Source organism: Pan troglodytes, chromosome 18 (assembly GCF_028858775.2).
Source record: "Pan troglodytes isolate AG18354 chromosome 18, NHGRI_mPanTro3-v2.0_pri, whole genome shotgun sequence".
NCBI classification, from domain to species: Eukaryota; Metazoa; Chordata; class Mammalia; order Primates; family Hominidae; genus Pan; species Pan troglodytes.
The window spans coordinates 34,003,587-34,024,379 of NC_072416.2; the positions used below are offsets into that span (position 1 = coordinate 34,003,587).

The 20,793-nt window shown below is 51.5% G+C and overlaps 1 protein-coding gene across 8 annotated transcripts in view; it reads right to left on the reverse strand.

Annotated features, from left to right (window-relative positions):
* Nucleotides 1-20,793, reverse strand: part of LOC107973273 (putative L-type amino acid transporter 1-like protein MLAS) — a 68,946-nt gene that overhangs the window by 45,389 nt on the left and 2,764 nt on the right. For 2 of the 8 annotated variants that reach the window (XM_063797085.1, XM_063797084.1), the window contains exons 2-4: nt 6,261-6,382; nt 5,703-5,844; nt 4,048-4,869 (exon numbers count right to left, since the gene is read on the reverse strand). The exons of 2 other annotated variants lie outside the window; for them this stretch is intronic. In XM_063797085.1, coding sequence (XP_063653155.1) covers nt 4,751-4,869; nt 5,703-5,844; nt 6,261-6,382 — 383 coding nt within the window. In that variant the 3' untranslated portion in view covers nt 4,048-4,750. Of the gene's footprint in view, nt 1-4,047; nt 4,870-5,077; nt 5,236-5,702; nt 5,845-6,260; nt 6,383-13,852; nt 19,862-20,793 lie in introns of those variants that run through there. 4 more of the 8 variants (XM_054669278.2, XM_063797086.1, XR_010152342.1 and 1 more) reach the window with 4 other exon arrangements.

Here is a 20,793-nt window from a genome sequence, read left to right on the forward strand (position 1 = left end):
ATCCTAAGTTTGGGCACAGTAAGACACTCAATATAGATCTACTACTAAACAAGTAAGACCAAGTACATAATTAATGTCCTAACACCCCGAGTGGAGAAGTAAAATCTACTTGTTTTCTGTTGAGTTGAATGCCTTCTCTTCTTTGTTGAATTAATCAATCTATTTGACTCCAATGTCAAATTAATCAATGTCACTTTAGAATATTAAAATGTACAATTATGAATTACACATTTAATTTTAAAACACATCATTCTGATCTCTGTCTTGATTGATACTAGAAGATTATCTTCCAAACTAAGGTGGAAAAAATGACAGACTTTAGCTATTGGCAATGATAGGTCATTTTTTTAGGGAAGAGGAGTAAAGAGGGCAACCTCCATAGGTCAGATATCCCTTTGTTCTAAGAAGCCACCACCCCTGTTTCTTCATATGAAAAAACCCAGAGGCATCCAGTGGTTCCCAAAACCTTCTCAACTTTACGCTTGAGGAACCCACAGATTTCAAATAATACAACTGACCTAAGACCACTCATTTGTTTAACCATTCTTTTTTTAATTTTTAATTTTTTTTTTTTTTGAGAAGGAGTCTTGCTCTGTTGCCCAGGCTGGAGTGCAGTGGTGTGATGTCGCTCACTACAACCTCCGCCTCTCAGGTTCAAGTGATTCTCCTGCCTCAGCCTCCCGAGTAACTGGGATTACAGGCATGCACCACCACATCCTGCTAATTTATTTATTTATTTATTTATTTTGGAGAGACGGGGGTTTCACCATGTCGGTTGGCTAGGCTGGTCTCGAACTCCTGACCTCAGGTGATCCACCCACCTCAGCCTCCCAAAGTGCTGGGATTACAGGCGTGAGCCACTGCCCCCGGCCTGCTTAACCATTCTTAAATGTCAGGTGTGGTGGCTCACACCTATAATCTCAACACTTTGGGAGGCTGAAGGTGGGCAGATTGCTTGAGTTCAGGTGTTCAAGACCAGCCTGGGCAACGTGGTGAAAACCCCATCTCTATAAAAAATACAAAAATGAGCCGGGCTGTTGGCAAGCCCCTGTAGCCCCAGCTACTTGTGGATGCTGAGGCAGGAGGCTTGAGCCTGGGAGGTCGAGACTGCAGTAAGCCAAGTATCTGTGCCGCTGCACTCCAGCCTGGGTGACACAGCAAGACCGTGTCTCAAAAAAACTGACAGAAGAGTTGACTGAGAGCACAGTGAATGAAAAGGAAGACTATAAGCCAGTGCCATATAAATGCTTACTGTTGGAGGTATGCTTCTATGGAACAGGGGTTTGCTCTCTTGCCATATGACATTCACGTATTCAGCCACCTGGAACACTTCCTGTCAGTATGTGTGAAGTATCATGTGTGGTCAAAATTGACTCAACAGTCATTTTCCACACCAACTGGCAAACTAACACTAAAAGAAATCAACAAGTATTGCTTTTTCAAAAGCCTAAATCGGCTGAGTGCGGTGACTTACACCTGTAATCCCAGCACTTTGGGAGGCCAAAGCAGGCGGATCACCTGAGTCAGGAGTCCAAGAACAGGCCGGCCAACATGGTGGAATCCCGTCTCTACTAAAAATACAAAAATTAGCTGGACGCCTGTAATCCCAGCTACTCAGGAGGCTGAGGCAGGAGAATTTTTCCCTGTAACCGGGAGGCAGAGGCTGCAGTGAGTCGAGATTACACCACTGCACTCCAGCCTGGGAGACAGAGCAAGACTCCATCTCAGGAAGACAAAAAAAAAAAAAAAAAAAAAAAAAGTCTACATCAAGGAAAACAGAACCAAAACACCAGGGACAAAATGGTACATAAGAGGCAAAAAAAATTTTCACCAAAATTATTCAGATGAACCATAATAAATGTGCCTGCATCTGAAGATGTTCTAAACCTTCATTTAAGCAAGAAGCAAGATCAAGATCCATTCCGTCAGTTACCTGGAGTCTGTCATCTTTCTGAATAGGGGACAGAATCACCTCAAATTTAACTAATAAAAATTTATGACTTGGCAAACACCCCAGGTATTTTTATTGACTAACAAATCAGCTATGACAATCTTAGCAACAAATCAAGTTATGCTATGGGGTATGTCCACACTTCCCTGTTCCCTCTACAACAGGAGAAAATCAAATCTTTCCAACATCCTAACAAACTGTTACTCCCTGTAACCAAATGTATCACCAAGGCATTACATCCTGAAACTTTCCTACAAAAAGCACAGCTTCAAAGAAACCTTGCAAGCTTTCTTGTAAGCTCCTCCCTTCCCCCATCGCCCCTCCCCAGAGCCAAGAAATAAAGCACTTGAAAGAAACAACATGGATAATATTTATGAATAGCTCATGTACATATTCCATAACTACATAAGCCATTTGGCTTCATACCTGTCAGCAATGAAGTCAGCTGGCCCTAGCACGTGGCTGCGACTCTTCTCTATGTATTTATAACTACAAACTACAATTTACACTTTACAAAAGCTGTAGGACTATTTGGGAAGGCACTTTATTCTTCTAAAAGGTTACTAAATTCTCTTAAATACTTATACTGATCACAATACTGAAAAATAATAGAAAATCCATTGTCATTCATTTACCACCTGATTTCTTAGATGCCAGATAATCAAATTTCACACATTTCAATAAAAAGGCAAAACTAAGCATGTCAATCATAGGAAGAAAAATACTTAACTAATTTTATTTAAAGCACTCACAAACTCCTAAGTGGTACAAGACAAGTCAACGCTGTTTATCGAACAATTTTTTTTTTACGACTAAACATCTCAATTCTAGACTCAGGCACTAATTATTAAAGTCATCTAGTTATATACACCAATTCTCAACAGACACAGTTTTTTTTTGGAAAGGCATATTAAACAGACTAAGATGTGTACTACCCATTAGCCAAAGATAATTTTATTGATTTTTCTAATGAGTCTTGAAATGTTACATTCTAACATCTTAGCAAATTATTTCCAAATACTGCTGGAATTACATGTAACTATCAGGAAACAAAAGGGCTTCTCAACAACTTGTGCGTTCTACATTATCTGGCCAGTTTCCGGACAATTATAATACAATTGTGCTCCAAAGTAGCAGAGTTCCATGAATCAATTGCCCCTAAAATATATTTCTGTATATTTAAGGAGTTCTAAGGATTGGGTTAAATTCCAAACAGACTCTGAATACAAGCATTTATTTAGAAAGAGAGGTTAGAATAAATCAATCCTAAATTAGGCACAGCTGCCCTCCCCCCATTGATCAAAAAGACAGGAAATTACATTTATTTAAAAAGTTAATGTTCCTAATATATTCAAATCTAACTAAGCCCCAAAACGGTCTGAGATCAAATCCTCCATAAAAGAGGAAATTCTCTAGACTTCTAAGTGGGTGCCCAAAGAGTTCACTCAAGTGTCCAGGTATGAATTACGATTCACCAGAGTAACTGGCCTTGCACTTAGGGAAAACTTCCATCGCCCAAGACCAGAGTGGGTCGATCCCATCAACAGTCACACAATCTCATCTCATGCTCCACTAATGAATGTTCTGCCTAAAGTCAGAGCAATGCCTTAGCCGGAGTTTTGTTTTGGTTTTTTCAATATTAACACGTGGGGGTCACAGAAAGGAACAGAGGTTACAAGAGCTCTCACGTGGCGGCTGAAAGACTGGGGAACCGAGAAAGTGAATGAGTAACAGGGAGGGTCCTGGACTCTCAGGATCTCCCAACTCGGGGTCAGGGGGAGGCGGTAAGTGGAATGCCCCCCCCACCCCCGCCTCTTTCTCACCTCCTGGTCCCGACCCTAGGCCAGTGCCACCGCCGGGAGCCCCGGGTCTCGGCTTCAGCCCCAGGCTGAACATGCAGGGAGGGGAGAGGCACTTAGGCCTCGCCTCCCCGCGGCCTTCCTCCCCCAGCCGGGGCGGAGGAGACCCAGGAAGCCGCGCCCGGCTCCGGTGGGTGGAGGGCCTAGGCCGCGCCTCCCAGCCCCGCGGCCCTAGGCCTCGGCCCGCCCGAGGCGGAGCCCGGGAGGTCGGGGCGGGGTCCCGGGCCGGTCACCCACCTGGGTTGCCAGTCATTCCAGCTCCGCGGATAGTTGGTGCCGCCGCCGCCGCCGCTGCTCAGCCGAGACCCCGGGGCTCTGCGGCTCATTACCTTCCCCGACACGACATGGCCAAGCGCCGCCGCCCAGAGAAGCGCGAGTCGCCGCCCGAACCGGCCGCCGCCGACACCCCGCTCCGGCCCGGGGCTGAGGAGGAAGCCGAGAAGGAGGAGGAGGCGGAGGCGGCGGCAGAAGGCGGGGTAAGAGGACGGCCGTTCCGGGTTCCGCCTGAGCCCGCAGCGCAGGATGAGGAGGCGGGAGCGGCGCGGTGAGAGAGAGGCGGATGAAGGGGCGGCGACGTCTCTTCCAGGGCCATTCGCGGCCCACGACGCCGGGGCCCCGGAGGACGAGGACGACGAGAAGCAGGCGGTGGCGGCAGCTCCTCACGCTCACAAGGCCACTGCTTCCCCGCCTCCCGGCTCCGCCCGCCGCGCCGCCACTGTCGCACGGCATGCTGGGAGCGAGAGGCGGGGTCGGCCCCGCCGGGCCTGGGGAGAGAGGCGGGGCCGATAGCAGGCCGCCCCGCCCCCCACGGCCCCAGGCTCTTGGACGGCGAAGAGGTCTGGGCGTAGCAGTGACGAATCCTAAGACAGGGGCTCTCCACTACTGGGGCCACACACTTTTCTCCCAAACGCTTCCCGGAAAGCACCGGAGGGCTGGGCAGTCAGGTGAAAACAGGCGTCCAATCAAGGACCTGCGGTGTGGGTGGTGGGGGCTGGTGCCCTGGGGTGCGAGCGCACACAGGCGTGTCCTTGGATTCACGTGCGCCAGTTTTCCCACTTTCTATGGGGCGGGGTGGAAAGTGAAAATAGTAAGATCGAGAGGTGGATATCCACCTTCCCAACCTCCACCTGAAATGTGCCCATCGAGTCCTAGCACCTTTTACCATTTCTTCCCAATGAAAAAAACTAAACGATGGAAGGGAAGGGAGTACCCACGACCACCAAACCCTGTCCTCTGCAATGTGAAATGTGCTTTGAAGTCCTCTCACCCTGAGGCTTGCCCGCCTTCTGCTGGTGAAAGAAGCTGGGGGCTAGGCGCGGTGGGTCACGCCTGTAATCCCAGCACTTTGGGAGGCCGAGGTGGGCAGATCATCTGAGGTGAGGAGTTCCAGACCAGCCTGGCCAACATGGAGAAACCCCGCCTCTACTAAAAATACAAAAATTAGCCGGGGATGGTGGAGGGCGCCTGTAATCCCAGCTACTTGGGAGGCTGAGGCAGGGGAATCGCTTGAACCCAGTAGGCCGGGGTTGCAGTGAGCCGAGATCAGACCATTGCAGTCCAGCCTGGACAACAAGAGTGAAACTCTGTCTCAAAAAAATAAAAGAGAGAGAGAGAAAGCAGGGAGGAAAGAAAAAGGAAGGAAGGAAGGAAGCAAGGAAGGAAGGAAAGGAGGGAGGGAGGAAGGAAGGAAAGGAGGGAGGAAGGAAGGAAGGAAAGGAGGGAGGAAAGGAAAGGAAAGGAGAAAAAAAGAGAGAAGGCCGGGCGCGGTAGATCACGCCTGTAATCCCAGCACTTTGGGAGGCCGAGGCGGGCAGATCTCGAGGTCAGGAGATCGAGACCATCCTGGCTAACACAGTGAAACCCCGTCTCTACTAAAAAATACAAAAAATTACCTGGGCGTGGTGGCGGGCGCCTGTAGTCCCAGCTACTCCGGAGGCTGAGGCAGGAGAATAGCGTGAACCCGGGAGGCGGAGCTCCCAGTGAGCAGAGATCGCTCCACTGCACTCCAGCCTGGGCGACAGAGCAAGACTCCGTCTCCAAAAAAAAAAAAAAGAGAATCAGCTGGGTAGAGGAGACGTACCTGACCATCTACCCCATGACATGCCCCATGCCCCAGGGAAAAAAATTCCCTAAACCATCTGATGCATAAAGTGAATGCATACACATTTTTTAAAAGGTGGGCCAGAATGCTCCTTAAACAAGTGTCTAAACCTTATCTGCATAAGGAGTCTTAACCTATCATTCTATGTTGCAAAGAAAACATCTTTATATATCGCTTGTGCAATTAAAAATTGTTACCAAAAGTACTTGAAGATTATGAGGAGTTGACACCTCCACACACATGCATATCCCCTCCACCTTGGGCTCCTTGCTTATGGCCACCAATCCCTCACTAAGGGAGGATCCTGCCAGTTCTAAATGATGGGGACTACAAAAATTACAAAAATTACCCGGCGTGGTAGCGCGTGCCTGTGGTCGCAGGAACTCAGGAGGGTGAGGCAGGAGGATGACTTGAGTCCAGCGGGTGGAGGCTGCAGTGACCTATGATCCCACCACTGCACTCCAGGCTGGGCTGCGGAGGGTAGGGAGGGAGGGAGGGAGGAGAAAGAGAAAAGGCGGGGCACCATGGATGGCTGACTCCTGTAATCCCAGCACTTTGGGAGGCCGAGGTGTGTGGATCACTTGAGGTCAAGAGACCAGCCTGACAAACATGGTGAAACCCCGTCTCTACAAAAAAATACAAAAATTAGCCAGGCATGGTGGCGCACACCTGTAATCCCAGCTATTTGGGGAAGCTGAGGCATGAGGATTGCTTGAACCCGGGAGCCAGAGGTTGCAGTGAGCCGAGATCGTGCCACTGAACTCCAGCCTGGGTGACAGAGCAAGACTGTCTCAAAAAAAAAAAAAAAAAATCATTTAGGTGAAGTGATTCATGCCTGTAATTCCAGTGATGGGAGGATGAGACTGGAAGATCCTTGAGCCTGGGAGTTATAGGCCAGCCTGAGCAACATAGTGAGACCCCCATCTCTACAAAAAAAAATTAAAAATTTTTTTTTTCAGACGGAGTTTCACTCTTGTGGCCCAGGCTGGAGTGCAATGGTGTGATCTCAGCTCCCTGCAACCTCTGCCTTCCAGGTTCAAGTGAGTCTCCTGCCTCAGCCTCCCAAGTAGCTGAGATTACAGGCACATGCCACCATGCCTGGCTAATTTTGTATAAAAATTTAAAATTTTTTAAAATTAGACAAGTTAGAAATTGCTTGAGCAACTGGACACAATCTCTGGTATTACCTTTCTTTTTCTTTTTTATTTTTTTATTTTATTATTATTTTTTGAGAAGGAGTCTCGCTCTGTCGCCCAGGCTAGAGTGCAGTGGTGCAATCTCGGCTCACTGCACGCTCTGCCTCCCGGGTTCAAGCCATTCTCCCGCCTCAGCCTCCCGAGTAGCTGGGATTACAGGCGCCCGCCACCAAGCCCGGCTAATTTTGTTTTTTGTATTTTTAGTGGAGACGGTGTTTCACCGTGTTAGCCAGGATGGTCTCAATCTCCTGACCTCGTGATCCGCCCGCCTCGGCCTCCCAAAGTGATGGGATTACAGGCGTGAGCCACCGCGCCTGGCCCTCTTTTTCTTTATTGGTCAAAATATTATCCAACTAGGCATATGGATGTGGAGGCATGCCTGTGATCCCAATTACTTGGGAGGCTGAGGTGGGAGAATCGCTTGAGCCCACGAGTTTCAGGCTGTGGTGAGCCATAATGGTGCCGCTGCACTCCAGCCTGGGCAACAGGATGAGACCATTTCTTAAGGGGGCGGAAAAAATCACTCTGGCTGTGGCAGATTTCCTTAGGATAGATTCCGAGAAGTGGAGTTATTGGGGAAAAGGCTGTTAATGATTTTAAGTCTTTGGACACAGACTGTTAAGTTGCTTTCCAGAAGTTTCTGCCAATGATAGTCTGATACTTTCTGTGTCCTCACACCACCCTTTGTCAACACTGAGTGTTTTTGAGGGTTAATTATTTCTATGGGAGAAGTTAAAAAAAAAAAAAAAAGACAACAAAGAAATTGCTTCAGGTGGGGCATGCTGGCTCACGCCTGTAATCCCAGCACTTTAGGAGGCTGAGATGAGAGAATCACTTAAGCCTAGGAGGTGGAGGTTGCAGTGAGCCTAGATCGTGCCACTACACTCCAGCCTGGGCAACAGAGTGAGACTCCATTTCAATAAAATTAATCAAATGAATCAAATGTGAGCAACTCTCATAACTTCCAACATTTTTTTCTTCTTCCTTTTGGTGGTTCTGCCTCTCTGGCTCCATTAGGATTTCCCTACTCCATTTCAGTCATGGGAACCGAGTTTCTGCTCCTGAAACACACCAAGCCTTTCTGGCCTCTGGATTTTTGTACTTGCTGTTCCCGCCATCTGGAATGCCTTCCCTGCATTTGTTCCCATCAGGGTTGGGACTAGCAAAGTGACAGGGGATGGAGTTGCTGAGGGTGCAAAATTTAAGGAGGCACCTACTCCCAGGGTCATGCAAAAGCCAACTTTGCATTTGCACAATCCTGTGAGTGAGTCCCTCCTTAAATTTGAGGCTGTACTGTAATCCCAGCTACTCAGGAAGCTGGGGCAGGAGAATTGCTTGAACCTGGGAGGCAGAGGTTGCAGTGGGCCGAGATCCTGCCTTTGCACTCCAACCTGGGCAACAGGGCGAGAATCCGTCTAAAAAAAAAATGAGGCTCTAGACACCACATTTGCCCTACTCTGGCCCCTGCCCTGATTTTCCTGGCCTGTCTCATCTCCAGACAGGTTTGCTTTGACCTCCCTGCCCAGATTTTCCTGGCCTGTCTCATCTCCAGACAGGTTTGCTTTGACCTCCCTGCCCATAAAAGTTGGCCAGTGCTCTTTCCAGGTACTCTGTCATATACCCTATTTCTTTCCTTGGTAGTACCCAGCACCATCTGCAAGTATTGGGTTTCTTTGCACATTTAGCATCTGTCCAACCCTTAGGATATCAGCTTTGCAAGAGCAAAGGTCACGTCTATCTCAGCCTACCTCCTCCATACTCAGCACACAGCACAGCACCTGACCATAGGAAGCACTCAAGAAATGGGAGGAATGAAATGGAAATTATCTAAAATAAGGATCAAGATTGATACAGAAGTATTCATCTCAGTTTTACTTATTAATAGCAAAACAAAAACAAAACACCTGGAAATTATACTAATTCTCAACAATAGGAAACTGATTAGGATGCAGTACATTCAAAGCTGAAATTTTCTGCAGCCATTACAAATTACATTTGTGAAGATTTTTTTTTTGAGACGGAGTTTTGCTCTTGTTGCCCGGGCTGGAGGGCAATGTCTCGATCTCGGCTCACTGCACCCTCCGCCTCCCGGGTTCAAGTGATTGGTCTGTCATTTTCAGACCCAACAGAAACAGAGGTGCTCCTGCCAGGCCCCCGGGGACTGCCTCCAGGAGTCATTTGTAATGACAGGGTGCGTTCTGCGCACGGTTTCAGAGTCTGTCCAAAGGGCCAATGCTGGGGCTGGGCAGAAACGGTCCAAGGCCTGTGAGCTGTGCAGCTTTATAGGCAAATGAAGATCGTTTACCCAGAATTGCCTGCTGGAGACAGCATAGAGGAAGTGGCGGCAGCTTCACCAGTTCCAGAAAGCCCAGGCAGCCTGGTCCCCCAGGGTGCACCTGGCACAGCAGTTCGCATGGGGCCAGAGAGCGGCAGCTGACCGCTGCAACTACAGCTGGCCTGACACCGGGCACAGGTACCAGCCCAGCCCAGTCCCGCCCAGCGCAGCCTGCGGCCCCTAGCCGAGCCAGCACCTGGCAAACCTGACACCAGGCCTTGGAGCTTGGGCCCCCCTCTGCAGCTGGCTGGGGCTCCTAAGACAGCTTCTTTGTCGGAATCCACTCGGTACACACACAGTCCCAAACTTAGTGGCTGCCCAGTGAACATGGGGCTTAGTAGAACCAGTACCTTCCTCCCTGGCCCCTTCAAGTCTAAATATCCCCTGCTCTGAGTACAAGCCTCCACCTTCTCCACTGATAGACAGCCCCCACCATCTCCACCGACAGACAGCCCCCACCTTCTCCACCGACAGACAGCCCCCGCCATCTCCACCGACAGACAGCCCCCACCATCTCCACCGACAGACAGCCCCCACCATCTCCACCGACAGACAGCCCCCACCTTCTCCACTGACAGACAGCCCCCACCATCTTCACCGACAGACAGCCCCCACCATCTCCACCAATAGACAGCCTCCACCTTCTCCACTGATAGACAGCCCCCACCTTCTCCACTGATAGACAGCCCCCACCATCTCCCGTGTCATCCCCTGGGGGGACTTGTAAAAGCAGTGGTGGGGGAGTGGGATGGAAACCCAGAGCTTCTGATCAGGCAGGTCGGGGGAGAGGGAGACAACACATCTGCACAGAACAAGGTCCCAGGGAGGCCGGCGCTGCTGGTCCAGGGAGCCCCCCCCCAGCATAGGCGCGTGCTTCCCTGATGGACACGTCACCGCCCCTGGGCTCCAGAAAATGAATGTCTGACCCAGTGACACCTGTCCTCACCCAAGGCCAACCTCACCCCAGAATGGGCTGGAATGCTGAGCCTGCCCATGCCAGCTCCAGATCCACCCACCTCCCCACCATTGCTGGCCACAGAGAGAGGTCAAAGTGGTCCAGAAACCCCAAGAAAAATGAAGCAGTTCCGGGGCAGGGAAGCAAAGGCAGTGTTTCCATTTTTTTTTTTTTGAGACAAAGTCTCGCTCTTGTCGCCCAGGCTGGAGTGCAATGGTGCGATCTTGGCTCACTGCAACCTCCACCTCCTGAGTTCAAGCCATTCTCTCACCTCTACGTCCCGAGTAGCTGCAGCCTCTGCCTCCGGGGATCAAGTGATTCTTCTGCTCCCTGCCTCAGCCTCCTGCCTCAGTAGCTGGGATTACCGACACCTGCCACCACGCCCACCTAATTTTTGTATTTTTAGTAGAGACAAGGGTTCACCATGTTGGCCGGGCTGGTCTCGAACTCCTGACCTCAGGCGATCCGCCAACCTTGGCCTCCCGAAGTGTTGGGATTACAGGCGTGAGCCACCGTGCCTGGCCAGGATGGTCTGCTTATAATGGCTCAATTTTGATGTCCAGTCTCTGCAGAGCACAAGGCCCCCGCTTTGGGCCAGACATACAGATGTCCCTGGGCAAGCACAGAGATGATCCCAAGGCCCTGGCCCCACCTGTCTGCTCAGTGTTGAATCAGGTTTCTGTGAAAACAAATTACTAACAGGCTGGTGTCACATTTTCAAATTCTGTCACCAGCCGTTGAACACATGTCTTTGTACTTTTTTCCATTTTTAACCGGGGCTGAGTTACACCCAACCACACTGTCCTGGCTGGCATGGGGGAGGAGGTGTCAGCTGCTGTCCAGAATGGGGCTGACACATTCATTTTAAACAGGCCAGGAAGATGCAGATTTGGCAAGCTCTGAAATTTGCCGACACCCCAAGTCAAGGGTAAGCAGGAGAACCGGAAAAGTGCAGCTTCTCATGTAGTCAGGTTCTCCTGATGCAAGCGTCCTGGTGGATTTGGGTTTCCCAAGGGTCCTGACTCCAGGAGACCCCCAGGACCGACAGGAAGGGCCACCCCTCCCTCTGAAACTCTGAAGCCAGGCCACCCGGTGCTGAAATGCTGTGTGAACTCGGGCAAGTTCCTTTGCAGGGACTGAGCCTCCCTTTCATGTCTCCAACAGACTGGAACACTGCCTCCCGTTGCATGGGCGAAATACCTCGCGGACATGTCTTACGGCGCCCCATGAAAGCATCACCATTAATCTGACCAGTCACCGCAGCATGAGTATCTTCAGGGCACAGATGAAGCCATGGGCACCAGTGATAAGGAGTTGCCACTGCTGGCTAAGTGCGGAGCCTCACACATCTGTGGCCCAGAAACCCATACCCCACTCCAAACCCTCTATAGCTCCAACAGTTATGCTAACAAGAAAAAGGAGTGAAAACCCGCTCCAGTCACGGTATTGTGGAGGTGGAAGGAAACTTGTGGCAGCCAATCCAACACCTCCATTTTATAGCTGGAGTAAACGTAGTTCAGAGAGGTTGTCCCACTTGCTGAAAGTCACACAGCAGTTCCTGGGCAGCGAAGTGAGGACATCCAGGTCTCCTAAATCTCACCCTCGTGCTCTGCCCACTTAACTAGGCTTTTCAATCCTGGCTGTCAAAGAGAAGCACCAAGTCTACTTGGGCTCCTGGCCAGCGTCCAGGCCAGTCCAACTCAACAGCAAGCGGAAGCAAATACCACACAATGAACTCATTGAACAGACTCTGCGCTCAGGCTTAACCAGTGCACAGCCTGTACACCCGACAGGCGGATGCAGCTGTTCCAAATTAAGGCCAGGGCCTCTCCCCAATCCCGATGGGCTCTGCAGGTGCAGTGATGGAAGAATCCCTGGTGACGGGGAGCCCTTAGCTCTGAGCAGGACCTGAAGCCATCTCAGGGCTTGCACTGGTCCAGATGCTGCTGCACAAGTGCTCTAGGGGCTCCTGCCCTGCCCTCCTCACCTGTCAGGGATGTTTGATTCCTGGCTGGCCCCTCCCCTACCTGACCCCTGCCAAAGACCTACGCCACCCCAGGCTCCCAGCTCTGAAGCAAACGACCAGAGAAGTCAAGCGCCTGGCTCCAGGCCACACAGCTTGAGGGACTCAGAGCTCCAGGGACAGTGCCCGGGCCCTGCTCAGGCCTTCTGCAGAGGCTCTGGGCTCTTCCAGTTGACTCAGCTCACAGGGCCCCTACACGGTACCAGGTGAAGACACAGCCCCAAGAACCCTCAGGCTCTGAAGCCACACATGTGAGCCGTGGGCAGAATCCTGCATTGGCCTCCAGCAGCTCGAGAGCACAGGGACAAAGCTGGACTGGCCCCGGGGTCACCGTGGCCTTGGTTTTGTAGCAGCTGCAGTTTGAGCACGTACACCAAAAATAAAATTCTAAGCCCCCTAAGTGACTGAAGGGACCCCTCCTATTGGCCAAAGGGATATTCCAAAGTTAACCTGAAAAACGAGCTCAGGTCATGATGGGAAGAAGGTCACACAGGCCTTGTTATACCCCCTCCCTCTGGAATTCAGGTACAGCTGACCAGCACTAACATTCAAACACAGATCTTGGCCTGGCTCAGTGGCTCATGCCTGTAATCCCAGCACTTTGGGAGGCTGAGGTGGGCAGATCACGAGGTCAGGAGTTCGAGACCAGCCCGACCAACATGGAGAAACCCCATCTCTACTAAAAATACAAAATTAGCCAGGCATGGTGGCGGCAGGCACCTGCAATCCCAGCTACTTGGGAGGCTGAGGCAGGAGAATCACTTGAACCCGGTTGCAGTGAGCCGAGATCATGCCACTGCACTCCAGCCTGGGTGACCAAAACAAAACAAAACACAATATTGGTCTCCACAACCTCCTGTCTTACCCACATACTCCTTTCTATTGATTCCAGGTCTTTAGCTAATAACTCTTTCAACCAATTGTGAATCAGAAAATCTTTTGCCAGGCACGGTGGCTCATGCCTGTAATCCCAGCATTTTGGGAAGCCAAGGTGGGTGGATCACCTGAGATCAGGAGTTCAAAACCAGCCTGACCAACATGGTGAAACCCCCGTCTCTACTAAAAACACAAAATTAGCTGGGCATGGTGGTGCATGCCTGTAGTCCCAGCTACTCAGGAAGCTAAGGCAGGAGAATCACTTGAACCCAGGAGGCGGAGGTTGCAGTGAACTGAGATCATGCCACTGCACTCCAGCCTGAGTAACAAAAGCATCTCAAAAAATATATATATATGTATATATGTGTGTATATATATGTGTATATATATGTGTGTATATATATGTGTATATATATGTGTGTGTATATATGTGTATATGTGTGTGTGTGTGTGTATATATATATATAGAAAAAAGAAATCTTTGAACCCACTTGTGACCAGGAAGCCCATCCCGCCTTGGAGTTGTCCCGCCTTTCTTGGCAGAACCAACAAATACCTTTCATACTGACTGATGTCTGCCTGTAACTTCTGTCCTTGTACAAGGTATGAACTCCAGCTGTGGCCCACCCCCTGGGGCACATGTCCTCTGGGCCTCCAGGCCTTGGTCCTCACGTTTGACTCCGGATAAATCTCTTCAAATATTTTACAGACTCTGGCTTTCTCGTTAACAAGCAGCTCACACATATAGTGTCTCAGCAGTGACAGATGCTGGCCCACCCCGAGGTCAGGATGACTCAGCAGGGATTGAGTTTGCGGGCGTCACGCTCCAAGGCCCAGAATAGGAGGTTGGTGCTCATTCCTCACATAGTGGGCAAATCCTAGGGCAGGGGAGGGGGGGCAATGCCAGAGAATGGTCCCCACCTGGGGCGGTCTGACGGCCAGGGATGCAGACAAAGAGACGCCTCCCACGCTCCTGGAGGGCAGGTGCTGTGGCCACCCCGGAGGGTCCGCCTTCCAGAGGGAGAGTTCAGGATTTGGCCACAATCAGGGAAGGAGGCGCTAAGGGGGGGCCCTCCTGTTGGAAAAGGGCAGCGGCAGGAAGGGGGTGCTGCCACAGGGCCTCTGGGGAGCACGCGGGCACACAGTACCAATCTGCGTGCATACACATGCCCTGTCCCTGTAGATGGGCCAGGCAAGGCCTGCCCATGGCCAGCCATCCAGGTGATGCTCCAGGGAGGGCCAGGCCTACTGGGGGGCAGAACCCTGTGGCTGTCCAGGATACCTGGATGTGAGTCTGGGAAGGATGGAGAAGGGTGGAGGAGTGCGAAGGGCCCCTAGGGGTTGCTGGGGAACACAGATGAGCCTCTGACCCACCTGTGTCCTTACCTGGGCCGACTGGGCCACCCAGTCTTGCTGACACCTCCCCAGACCCCTGGCACCCACCAGACTCCCCAGGCGTGGCTGTGTGCTCCCCTATGCCTGATGACAAACGGTGGCCTCAGTGTAGAGGTGGGCACTGTGGCCCCTGGCTCCTGGCTCGCTCCTGCCTCAGTTTCCCCAGCTGTAAATTGGGGATTATCACTGGCTTCAAAGGCTGGAGTGGAAAGTGGTGGCCAAGAGGTGCCAAGAGGTGGTGCAAGCATGTGCCCTACCTTGGACACCCCTCTCCAGGGGGTGGCTCTCACCCTGGCCTGGGCCCTCGGGGGTCTGCGCAGCCCAGCCTTCTGTGTGAAGGCGGCTGGTACACATTCCTGGACAAGATTCTGCACATTCTGCTGGATTATGAAAGAGGTCTGTGACCCAAGAAAAAAGGGTCAGAAGTGCCCGTTAGGCTCTCCTGTGTGGCTCAGGTCATGTGCTTCTGTGAACTCCCCCTACGGCCTTGCCCCGAATCCCGTGATGCAGCGTGACCTGCCCAGGCGCCGGCAGCACTTTCATGTCTGGCTGGGAAAGTCGGATTTCAGCACTAATCACTGGCTGCCGCCTGCAATGAGCCCACGGCTTGAGCTCTGGGGCCCACCCAGCTCCTTAAACACGCAGAACCTTTGCTAGCTGAGCCAGGGTCCCAGCTGTGCGGGGTTGGGGATGGAGGGGTGCAGGGATCCCAAAACCCAACCCGGGGCCAGGTTTTACACAGGCCTGGACTGAGAAGTGGGGCTACAGGCTACAGGTGCTTGATACCCCGGGGGGGCCCTGGAACAGGCCTGGACTGAGAAGCGGGGCTACAGGTTACAGGTGCTGGATACCCCAGGGGGGTGCTGGACACCCCAGGGGGGCGGATAGAGGCAGCCAGGCAGCCTGAAGACCCTGGGGCAAAACACACACAGGCCCCCTCTGCTCTCTGGTCACTGCTAACTGGCCAACTGGCCTTTGAGTCCACTGACCACAGCTAAGCCCACAGCCATCAAAACCCACCCCTTACACCCTTCACCCTTTAGGGAGGGGCTCAGAGACAGTTGTGGCGATTCCTACTTCCACCCACAGCCCCCCGACCCTGGGCCTGTGCCGAGTGTGGGTGGGTGACATCATCTCACACCCAGAGCTCCAGACTAAAGGAAACCCTGGCTCCTGTCTCTGGCTCTTCCCTCCCTCTCTTTGTTCCCTTGCTCCTTCCTTCTTTTTGCCAAAGGAGAAGACAGTGAGGCTGAGGGCTGCTCAACGTGCACAGTGAGCAGGAGATACAAGCATGTGGAGGGACGGTCACAGCCCGTGCAACTGGCACCTTCACACGCGGAGGCCTGCGATTCCCAGACACCTTGCGCTGGGGCAAATCCCATTCCACAGCCAGAAACAGGCTCGGCGGGGCCAGGTGGATTTCTCAAAGCCTTGGTTGCTTTTGGCCTGATGCTAGCTGGACAATGTCTCAGCTCACAGGTTCCTAAACGCACACCCGCCCACACCAATCTGCCGAGGAGTGACAGCCATGGGGAGGAGACCCACCTCACTCCAGGGACCCTGGCACCGTCTCCCATGAGGCCAGGTGTCCTCAGCCACCCGCAGCCAGAGTCCCGCGAGACCGATGGACGGCCTGCCCCTGCGTGACGGCACGCCTGGGACTGTCCCAGCAGGCTCCCATGCTTCACCCAACTGGGACAGGGAAACAGGAGGGGGCTACTTCTGCTTTCAAGGCATGGAGGAGCTGTCTGCAGGCCACTTCCCGAACACCTGTGCGCTTGGGGAACTGACTGAGACTGAGCCGGGGTATCTTCTCCACGATGCGGTGAGCCCATCAGGCCCTTCTTCTGAGAGCACCTCCCTGGAGGTGGAAGCCCCTGAGGCCCACAGCATCTTCTGAACCTGTGAGTTCCCACTTACTGAGAGCTCGCCTTGGCCAGTGCCGGTCCACGGCTGTGGCCGGGACTTTGAGTAGAGGCTACCCTACTCACTATGCAGAGCCAGCTGGGGCCCAGGGAGGTCAGATAAACTGCCCAAACCAAATCCAGGCCCAGCCAGAATCTCAACTCCAGCCTTTGCGCCTTCTGATAAAACCCAGCATCGCTTGAATTTCCAGTACACGCTGCCAAGTCTTCATCAAGCAATAAATAACCCACACAACCCTACTGTCATGCCAAGTTCCATATGGCCATCCAGAAAGAGACACATGGAGCTGGTTCCTCTCATCTTTATGACCAGTGAAAAGCGCACCAACATGAAGACACGCGTGAAAGGACCTCATCTCCTAACCAGACTGACAAGCAAGGGATTTTTTCCACTCACCGTCAGTGGGATGGTTCTAAGCACCGAGGCCAACCCATTTCACACGATTATTTCACAAAAAGAAACTTTCTGTGGGACGTGCCTGGGCGACTGAAAAGACAGCCAGCAAAACTGAGAACCTTGTTCTCAAATCCGTACCCTCTCCCAAGGCAGCCTCAGAGGCCCGAGGGCTGAGGATCCAGACCCGAAAGCCACTGTACCTTCTGTAGGATCAGGCTCAAGGACTAAGGGGGTAAAAGGTGCCCTTTCCCTTCCTAAGCAGAAAATTCTGGAACCCAACCTTATGTGTGATCATTTAAAAAAAAAAAAAAATCAGCTGGGTACACTGGCTCACGCCTGTAATCCCAGCACTTTGGGAGGCCGAGGTGGGCGGATCACCTGAGGTCAGGAGTTTGAGACCAGTCTGGCCAACATGGAGAAACCCTGTCTCTACTAAAAAATGCAAAATTAACCAGGCATGGTGGTGCATGCCTGTAATCCCAGCTACTCGGGAGGCTGAGGCAGGAGAGTCGCTTGAACCCGGGAGGCAGAGGTTGCAGTGAGCCGAGATCGTGCCATTGCATTCCAGCCTGGGCAAAAAGAGCGAAATTCCGTCTCTAAATAAATAAATAAATAAATAAATAAAATCACTTTCTATGGCTTTTCACTGCTCCAGGAACAATGTCCACAGATCAAACGCCCAGCCTCTCCTTCACACCCTGGAGCGCCCATCCTGCCCACTGGTCCGGGCTCCAGGCTGCCCCCTGCACCTGTCAGAAGTCCCCCTACAAGGGCAGGGTCTCCCTTCCTGGGACATCCACTGCCCTTTCCGAACTGAAGTCAGAATGACCTGAGAATCAGCTTGGAGTTCTACCAGCCTCAGCCAAGCCCACCTCTGCGACAGCACTCCTTTAGAGGGGGCACCAGCTGCAGGGAGTCTGTCCGTTACAGACCCGTGACCCCATGACAGATGAATAAAGTACAGACACACAGATATTCTGCTCTGCCAGTGCAGCTGAGGGTCCCAGCCGTTTATAGGCTCCCGGCTGAGTCCTGTAAACAGTTGCTACTTGGCCCTGATCAGCTAGTCAGACGCGCATTTATTCAGTATGATTAATTAACAAAAGCTTGAGTCAACACCATTAGAGTGTAACAGACATTGTGGACTTCCCGAGTAAAAAGCATTTAAGCACCCAGGGTCTTAAGATTATATGAGTAAACAAGCTAGCTAGGTAAACTACTCTGCCTTTCTTTTATTTCTATGTTTATTTGTTTAACTAAAGGTAAAGGGATCAGGCCGCCTTCAGCCAGAGCTAATTACCAAAGTTATGCCAACTTCTCGGCCTTCCAAGATTTGTGTCTATTTCTATAACTATCTCTAATATCTTTCCCACCAGAATGATTGAACCCCAACACACCTCCCTCTCTCAGCAGGGTCTGCCTGTTCAGAGAACACAACTTCTCCTTCTTGCCTTACACACAGGGGCAAGAATAGACTCACTCTTGCAGAGAGCACATCCCTTTCTGTTACTGAAAATCACTTTCCAAAAAAAAAAAAAAGCAACACATACACACATACTCACCACATACACAGGTGGGTCAGAGAAAAAAAACAAGTACAAATGGCTTAGGGACATGAGAAGTGTGGCCCTAACTTTCGCTGAAAGGGATCCTATTAACATTAACCCTCACCTCTGGGTCAGAGAGGGCTGGCACTCTAGAGCCTGCCTTGAGGCTTTACCTACTGGGACCAAAAGGACTGCTGGAAAGCTATTTTAGGCCGGGTGCGGTGGCTCAAGCCTGTAATCCCAGCACTTTGGGAGGCAGAGGCGGGTGGATCACCTGAGGTCAGGAGTTCAAGACAAGCCTGGCCAACATGGTGAAGCCCTGTCTCTGCTAAAAATACAAAAAATTAGCTGGGCATGGTGGGCACCTGTAGTCCCAGCTACTCGGGAGGCTGAGGCAGGAGAGTCGCTTGAACCCGGGAGGTGGAGGTTGTAGTGAGCCGAGATCGCGCCATTGTACTCCAGCCTGGGTAAGAGCAAAACTCCATCTCAAACATAAAATAAAATAAAAATAAATAAATAAAAATACTTTTTAAAGCCCTATTACCACAAAATAAATCCAGGAACGTGTGACTTGGTACAGCCTCTTTGGAAGGCACATTAGCTATTACATTAGAATCCACACCCCGCCGGGTGCGATGGCTCATGCCTGTAATCCTAGCAAATTGGGAGGCTGAGGCACATGCCTGTAATCTAAGCTCCGGAGGTTGAGGCAGGAGAATTGCTTAAAACCAGGAAGCAGAGGTTGCAGTGAGCAACGAGCCTGGGCGACAGAGACAGACTCTGTCTCAAAACAAAAACAAAAACAAAAAACAAAAAACCACATAACCTTTTCCCATTTGCACAAAGCTGGGAAACCCCAAATGCCCTCCACAGGGGTCTACGGGGGGGTTGGGGGGTGGGGGCGGTGAGCACACTTGTTCCTGCCGACACAGGGAAGTCTTCCTAGCAGCTAAAGAGGGTAGCCTCTGCGTACTGCCTGGGAACATGGCAAAACCATTTTAGGCTTAAAAAAAAGGTGGAGAACAAGTTGTACATTATGATCTTTTAAATAAATAGGCCAGCGATATATTTGTAACAGAAGCAGCTCTGGAAGCGTACACTGTCAGCCACAGAAACTCTGGGGCTGGGGGGTGGTAAAGGAGGAGAAATGTGTCACCCAGGCAGGAGCTTAATGGCACCATCTTGGCTCCCGAGTTCAAGCAGTTCTCCTGCCTCAGCCTCTGAGTAGCTGGGACTACAGGTGTGCGCCGTCACGCCCAGCTGATTTTTGCTTTTTTTTTTGAGACAGAGTTTCGCCTTGTTGCCCAAGCTGGAGTGCAGTGGTGCGATCTCAGCTCACTGCAACCTCCACCTCCTGGGTTCTAGTGATTCTCCTGCCTCAGCCTCCCGAGTAGCTGGGATTACAGGCATCTGCCACCACACCTGGCTAATTTTTTGTATTTTTAGTAGAGATGGGGTTTCCCCATGTTGGCCAGGCTGGTCTCGAACTCCTGACTTCAGGTGATCCGCCTGCCTCGGCCTCCCAAAGTGCTGGGATTACAGGCATGAGCCACAGTGCCTGGCTGGTTTGAATTTTTAAATGATGATGAATTCGTGTATGACTGATGTGATTTTTATTAGAAAGAGAAAACTAGGCAGCGCCCCATCCTATGTCTCCTTCCTGGTGGCCAATGAAGCATTTCCCACAACTCACTCCTGGCACCAACAGGAAGTCAGACACTCAGCACCCAGGGGCTGCTTTTTTTTTTTTTTTTTTTTTTTGAGACAGGCTTGCTCTGTCACCCAGGCTGGAGTGCAGTGGCAGGATCTCAACTCACTGCAACCTCCACGTCCCGGAGCATGCCTCAGACTCATAAGTAGCTGGGATTACAGGCGTGAGCCACTATGCTCAGCTAATTTTTGTATTTTTAGTAGAGATGGGGTTTCACCATGTTGGTCAGGCTGGTCTCGGACTCCTGACCTTGGTAGATCTGCCCGTCTTGGCCTCCCATAGTGCTGGGATTATAGGCGTGGGCCATCACACCCAGCCAACAGGGATTCATTTTTTAAAGGTAAGAGTGCAGGCTGCATAAGCTATTATCCATGTCATTACATACCAGGCGGACATGTACCTAGGCGGGAGGGAGACTGAACCAGTGAAATTCTAATGACAAAAAAAAGAAATCAGAGTCATCCCCTACATTCACATGTCCAACGCCCAGCTGGAAGCCACAGGCTCTCCCCACTCCTGTCC